The sequence below is a fragment of the Alexandromys fortis genome, unplaced genomic scaffold (assembly GCF_014885135.2).
Source record: "Alexandromys fortis isolate MF-2015 unplaced genomic scaffold, M_Fortis_MF-2015_v1.1 scaffold_441, whole genome shotgun sequence".
NCBI lineage: Eukaryota > Metazoa > Chordata > Mammalia > Rodentia > Cricetidae > Alexandromys > Alexandromys fortis.
The window spans coordinates 44,397-51,654 of NW_026068320.1; the positions used below are offsets into that span (position 1 = coordinate 44,397).

At 38.9% G+C, this 7,258-nt stretch overlaps 1 protein-coding gene across 1 annotated transcript; it reads right to left on the reverse strand.

Moving 5' to 3' along the window:
• Positions 1-6,342: 6,342 nt before the first annotated feature.
• Positions 6,343-6,687, reverse strand: LOC126495144 (eukaryotic translation initiation factor 5A-1-like). The gene has a single exon (XM_050132744.1). It carries the CDS (start codon positions 6,685-6,687, stop codon positions 6,343-6,345), a length of 345 nt encoding a protein of 114 aa, XP_049988701.1.
• Between the last annotated feature and the right edge of the window lie 571 nt (positions 6,688-7,258).

Here is a 7,258-nt window from a genome sequence, read left to right on the forward strand (position 1 = left end):
TCTGAAGAACCTAAGACTTTAGGGCTGACTGTCTATGGTATTATGAATCAAAATTTTAATTGTGAGGAGCAACAACAGGAAAGGTACAACAATGGAGTAAAACCCATTAAACTCTGCTTCTGTAAACTACAAGTAGTTAGCCTGTGAGGTGAAAGCCTCAGAAGTTATTTTAAGATTAGCTAAGCTAAAATTTAAGAATGTGGTGGCTTCATGGGGCTTGGGATTTTGGAAATATGATAAATGATGATGTTCTGATTTCAAATAATCTTTATATTTCTTTTGATCTGCTTTGCACATGTAATGATTAACCTATGATAAGAAAAAGGAATCATTTTACTTGTGTAAAATTTATAATAAAAGACTGAGGTTTGAAGCTCATGGTGGAAAAAGAACCTGCCCTGCAGCTGATAGTCTGTCAGCTTGCATCAGAATCTTGTGTTCGTGTACTCACTTTGCCTTCCAGACATCCTAGATTCGAGACCCAAGTCTCTGCTGAGGCTGGTTCCTTGAAGAACCCTCCTAGCCACAGTAGAATCATGTGTTCCAGGGTAGGCGCATGAGGACTAGAATATGTTAGGTGGGAGGAACAGAGATAAAAAGAAAAAGCAAAGATATTGGATAGTGCAGAGAGGGCAACTCAGTGAACACTGACTTGACCTGGGTTTATTTTCCATACACTTTTTTACTCAAATACAAATAGGAGAAAGAAGGAAAAAGACTGCCTTAACATGATACAAATGAAAACCAAAGCAGTTACTTGACCAAATACTTGAGACATCAAGTCATTATTCCTTGAAAAAAAAATTGTTGTTTAGGCAGGGAAACCATCCTAGACCAAGTATCCTGAAGACATCCACTCCCTAGGTCAAAGCTTCTGTTTCAAAAGAAGCAGAAGTGTACTTGAATTCTCTGACCTTTGGTCAAGGTGGAGTGGATGTACCTATGTAGGCCATCTTAATGCCCAACACCAAGTAACCACACCCTAGGTTGTGGTGTATAGCCACAGTTGTTGTCAACAACTTTGAACAAGCTCAAATTGTCTGATAGAATAGGCTCACATTTGGCCTCCACATTACTTGTATTTTGTATTTAAAATCAGTAAACAGAATGAAACCTTCAAATGGATAAGAATACAGAGGAAAAAGGGGAAATATAAAGAAATGAAATATTTTGGGTCTTCAGTGTTTAATAATAGAAAATAAAGGAGGAAGTGTTACGATTCTAGCCACACAATGTGACTGACACTTCTGGGTTCCAGGGCCATGTATGTGTGAACATGTGCTCAGGCAAAATACCTAGCCACGCCGGGGACCTTAAAAGGTAGTGTGTGTCCTATGTGTAGCATGGTTGCATCACCTACATATGACGCAGCTACATAATTCTCTGTGTGCATGCGTGAGCTCCATCATCTGCATATGACATAGCTACATCAACACCCTGTGTGCATGTGTTAGGCAGCCTTTAAAAGCTGGACATGTCATCTTCAGCTCTCACTTTTTGCATACCAACTTCACCAGGCCTATATACATCTCCTGTAATAAACTCCTAACCAGGTTTGTTGCATGCTTCATGCTTCCTTCTCACTCAAGCCAGGTAATTTCAGAAAGGAATAAAACATGTAAAAGTTACCAATGAGGTAGGAGAGAACTTAGAAAAGTCATCATCTGCTGTTAGAATCATAAAGACAGAGATCTGAGAATTTCCCATTATGCTCTGTAATATATAGGTCATTGGTGATTAAAAAAATGGAATTGAAAAAAATTGAAGAGAATATCAGACTCTTCATTATGTTATACTGTAAATAAAACCAGATAAATGGTGTAGCCGTTACAGAGAGATGTGAAATTTGAGGAGGGTTTTATTTTATTTTTGTTGGAACCCACAAGACTATACATTTGAATGTATAGCTGACAGACCAATAGACAGATTCAAAGGGAATGTATGATTATTTCCAGTCTTCTACTCCTCCTAGGTGAGTCTGCTTCTTTTTTTTTTCTAGAGCTTTCAGGTGGGCTGTTAAGTCTCCAATGTGTGCCTTCTCTGTTTTCTTTAAGTGGGCACTTAGTGCTATGAACTTTCCTCTCAGGACTGCTTTCATAGTGTCCCATAAGTTTGAGTAGGTTGTTTCTTTATTTTCATTGAATTCAAGGAAGACTTTAATTTCTTTCTTTATTTCTTCCTTGATCCAGGTGTGGTTCAGTAGTTGACTGTTCAGTTTCCATGAGTTTGTAGGCTTTCTGGGGGTAGGGTTGTTGTTGAATTCTAACTTTAATCCATGGTGATCTGATAAGATACAGGTGGTTACTAATATGTTTTTGTACCTGTGGAAGTTTGCTTTGTTACCGAGTATGTGGTCAATTTTCGAGAAGGTTCCATGAGCTGCAGAGAAGAAGGTATATTCTTTCCGATTTGGGTGGAATATTCTATAGATGTCTGTCAAGTCCAATTGATTCATTACCTCCATTAATTCTCTTAGTTCTCTGTTAGGTTTCTGTCTGATTGACCTGTCCATTGGTGAGAGAGGAGTGTTGAAGTCTCCCACTATTAGTGTGTGCGGTTTGATGGCTGCCTTGAGTTTTAGTAATGTTTCTTTTACGTATGTGGGTGCTTTTATATTAGGGGCGTAGATATTCAGGATTGAGACTTCCTCTTGATGAATTGATCCTGTTATGAGTATAAAATGTCCCTCTCCATCTCTTCTGATTGATTTAAGTTTGAAGTCAAGTTTGTTAGAAATTAGTATGGCCACACCTGCTTGTTTCTTAGGTCCATTTGCTTGATAAGCCTTTTCCCAGCCCTTTACTCTGAGTAGGTGCCTGTCTCTGTGTTTGAGGTGTGTTTCTTGTAAACAGCAGAATGTTGGATCCTGATTTCGTATCCAATCTCTTAGCCTGTGCCTTTTTATAGGTGAGTTGAGCCCATTGACATTAAGTGATATTAATGACCAGGGGATGTTAACTCCGGTCACTTCTTTAGTAGTAGAGTTCGTGTGCGTCCCTTCTTTGAGTTGCGCTGGTGACGGGTCTCTAGATGTCTGAGTTATTGTGGTCATTGTTGGACTCCTTGGTTAGAGATTTTCCTTCTATTNCAAAAATCCTCAACAAAATACTGGCAAACCGTATCCAAGAACACATTAGAAAAATTATCCATTATGATCAAGTAGGCTTCATCCCAGAGATGCAGGGCTGGTTCAACATATGAAAATCTATTAATGTAATCTACCATATAAATAAACTGGAAGAAAAAAAAAACATATGATCAAAGGGAATGTATGTATTCACATCCACATGAAGAACCCATTCATCAAAGCTGCAGAGACACTTGTATTTTGGAAAAGTTGCTGTCAAATCTGTAAAATCCTTGTGAAGACAAGATTCTTGCTCCAAAATAGGATTCATTCCCCAAATACCTCATCATTGTAACTTCCTCCTGCACAGGCAATGAAATGACTTGCCCTGAGGCATTAGAGTGATAACATTCACTCTTGTTTTTTTTTTTTTTTTAATCAATCAAATTTACATAAGGTTGATCATCCACAATTACCTTTGCTAACAGAGCACATAGGCACTTCAAAAAGATAGGAAGACATCTGGGGTTCAGGGATGTTTATTAACTTTATCTAATGTTTTGGAATGTTAGATATTTCCCCTTGGAAGTTGGGTCCTTCCTGAATGGTATCACCCCCTTCCTGGAGTGCTGCTTTGTCAGGTTCGACCTGCCTCTTAGTGATTTTCAAATGCATATGGCATCATTCTTTTGTCTATGGAAATTTTTAACCATGTCTGTAAAAACTAAAAACCTAGTGGAAATTGCCTTTCCTCACTGCTCCTTAGCCCATACCAATAAAGAACATGTAGAGATAACATACATGAGATGATTTATTCTGTTTATCCTGAAATCCAATTACTCATGTTTTTGCTTGCCATAGCAAATTTTATCTAGACACTGAGGAGGAGCTCAGACTGGTACTCAAGGCCCCCAGTATATTTTAGGATGGGGAACATGACAAAAAAAATAGATATCAACTACAGGTATTTGAATAAAATGTGGAAGGGAACAGGACAAAGGAAAAAGAGAGCAGTAAGACTAGGTAGGATTGAGGGAAAAAATATAGTATCAATATTACATAAAATACAAACTTTATTTCCTCTTATTTCTGATCTAAGTATGCAATAATGCATTACTTCAGTAATTATAACTTTATAGACGTAAGTAGATTTTCCTATTGAACCAAGAAAATTCTACACTGACATCCAAAGGGACTGTGCCAGATTGCATTCCCAACAATAATGCAGAAGTGTTCCCTTTTCCCCACAACCTCTTCAGCAAAAGTTGTCATCAGTGTTTTTGATCTTGGCAGTTCTTACAGGTCTAAAATGGAATCTCAGAGTTGTTTCGATTTGCATTTCTATGATGACTAAAGATGTTGAACATTTCTTTAAATGTTTTTCAATCATTTTAGATTCCTCTGTTGAGAGTTCTCTGTTTAGGTCTATATTCCATCTTTTTATTGGATTATTTGTTCTTTTGAGGACCAATTTCTTGAGTTCTTTGTATATTTTGGGGCTCAGACCTCTGTCTGATATGGGGTTTGTGAACATTACATTTTAAATGAGCTGAACAAACACAACACTTTAATCAAGATTTGTATAGGTATATATACCTTAAATTTGTATCAAAAAACTAAGATCCCTTCCAATACTAAGTATCCATCATTATAGCATATCCCCTTTTTAAATGTAAAGACAAATATATAAACTATATTTGGGGATTTGGGCATAGTTCTTTCCAAACTGCTTTCTGTTTTTTTGTTGGGTGATGTAATTTTTGGGGTGTTCATGACAACCTTTTGGGGGTCTTGGTCCATCAAACAACATTACTCTAGAATTAATCTATAGAGTCTAATATTCTATGGAAACAAAAGCAGAACCTCTTTTCTAAAGCAATGATTCCTCAGACCCAAGTTCTGAAGTCATTAAACTTTAAAATATCTATGATTGTTTAGTGTATCAGCCCATACAATGAAATGTTTCTCTGTACTAAGCTTATTCACAATCAAAAAATTAAAGAAAAACAACAATAATATTCATAATCCAGACTCTCTTATATATTCAATCTTTACCTGGCTTGTTTATACTCTATTAATTTTTAATATTTATTTTATTATCTTTAGTCTTTTAATCTATGATTCTCTGTACTCGGTCTCTTTAAAGACTTCGTTTTACTCTTTTTTTAATTTATTTTCTTCTTTTTGTAACTCTCTACAATTTTTCTTCTCTCTCCCAAGCCTATGTACATTTATTTATCCAACAGTGTAATCCATTCCATTTAGAAGTCTTTTCCATCTGGATTTTTCTTTATTGCTTACCTGTAATCCTTTTCTGACCAGAACCACTTTTTTTTCTCCCCCTAATTGGCTCAGGGCCGATAGGGCCCTGCGTGCCTGCTTATTCTACCCAGTCCAGCATTGTGGAGGCATGTCCAATGCCTCTGTATGCAGCACATCAGCACATACTGCCCCAGTTTCTAGTATTCAGCAGGGCTATGTGGAGCGATTAAGCAATTTGTAACATGCTGCTCACGGACCCTAATTAAATGCTCCATAGCTGGACCTCCTGAAAGAGTCACAGCCGTTTGTGCTGGCAAACCACGAAGCTGCCATTTTTTCCATATTAAACTTGTAGTTTTATTCAGGCTTGATTTTCAACAAATGTTTCAGGGAGAGCTGAAGGAAAGGGAGAATCCCATGGGGGCAAGGGCTTCCCAGATGCCTGAGGAGGGATTGTGTCTGCTTCCACCCTCCAAAAAAACGGGGCTTGGGGAAGAGACACAGGCAGGGAAGGGGGCTGGTTCCCAGTCTGTACAAGTGGTGCTTGGGGGGAAAGCAGGGGACCAGACCAGGGATAAGTGGTATAAAGGACACAAGATCCTTTGCCAGAATTCACAGCTTTCTGATTCCAAATTGAATTAAAAAGAAAATAAGGGATGTGGGGGGACCTAAACCACAAGCAGTACCCAATTCCTTTTACCCCACCAGGGCTGTGAGGGAAGAGGCAAGTAGCTTCACCAAGGCCATGGCTTCCTCATTCCTGGCCAAGGGAGTTAGGTGAAGGGCAGGGTCTCCCCGACAGTTTGAAAGGGGTCAGGGAAACCAAAATAAAACACGAAATAAATTGTATAGCAGTCTAGCCAAGGGCCCAGCCAGAACAGAACCCAGCTCTGGGAAGGAACTCTGTAGGCTAAGGATCTCTGCTGCCACCACTGCCACTCAGTGAGCCAGTTATTTTGCCATGGCCTTAATTACAACAGCTCCCTCCCTTGTCATGGCAGACAGCACTGTGATCAGGATCTTTCCTCCAAAGTGATACTCTGCTCAGTCTCCTTGCCAAGATCTCCCTCGGTCAGACAAAAGTTCTCTTGTTCCTCCCCAATGTCCTGGAGCAGGGATAGGTACCCATGCTGGATTTCAGTCTGCTGGAAATCATTCCTTTTGATGTTTGAGACATCCATATTATGAATTGATGGGCAGGTATCTTCATATTTTTTTCCAGTAAAAATGTCAGTACCAACCACGTGAACCTTGGCATGGCCATGCTTGCCAGTCTTCAAAGTAGACATCTGGACAATCTTACATGGCTGGCCTTTGAGCACCACAAAACCATTTTTACATAATGCTGAGCACTGCATTGGGAAGGTGGCTGAGGCCCCTGCATCTCCTGTCTAGAAGTCCAAATCATCTGCCATTTTAAGAGGCTTCGATTCCAACTTGTGCAAATGTACTGTTTTGACCCTGTCCGCTGCTCACCCATCTGCTGCCTCTAGCACCACTGCTATAGCTGCACACGGGTCTTAGTTCACAAGAACCGTTTCCCCACAGACAAACCAAGCAGCCCGTTTTGAAACTGCACAGTACTGCTAAGTAAGGAAGCCCTCTCTTAAAACAATCATGCCTCTGCTTGTTTTTAGCAAACAGAGTACACCCGAGAAAATGCTTAACTTTGTGTGTGTGGGGGTGTGTCTAAAATTTCTTTTTTAAGCTTTCTCAGGTTTTACGTGGATTTAGTTGGAATCCCACATCATATGTTCGTTTAGCTTAGCAGTGCATACAATGAAATGTTTTTCTGTACTTAGCTCATTCACAGTCAAAAACTTCAAAGAAAATGCAGCAATATACATGATCCAGACTGTGTATTTTCCAATTTACATAGCTTATTTTCTTACTCTATTACTTTTTCTACAAGTTTTATATTTATTTTAT

Excerpts from the sequence above, each read along its gene's own strand:
- LOC126495144 (XM_050132744.1), bottom strand. The coding sequence starts at position 6,687 with ATGCAGTGCTCAGCATTATGTAAAAATGGTTTTGTGGTGCTCAAAGGC.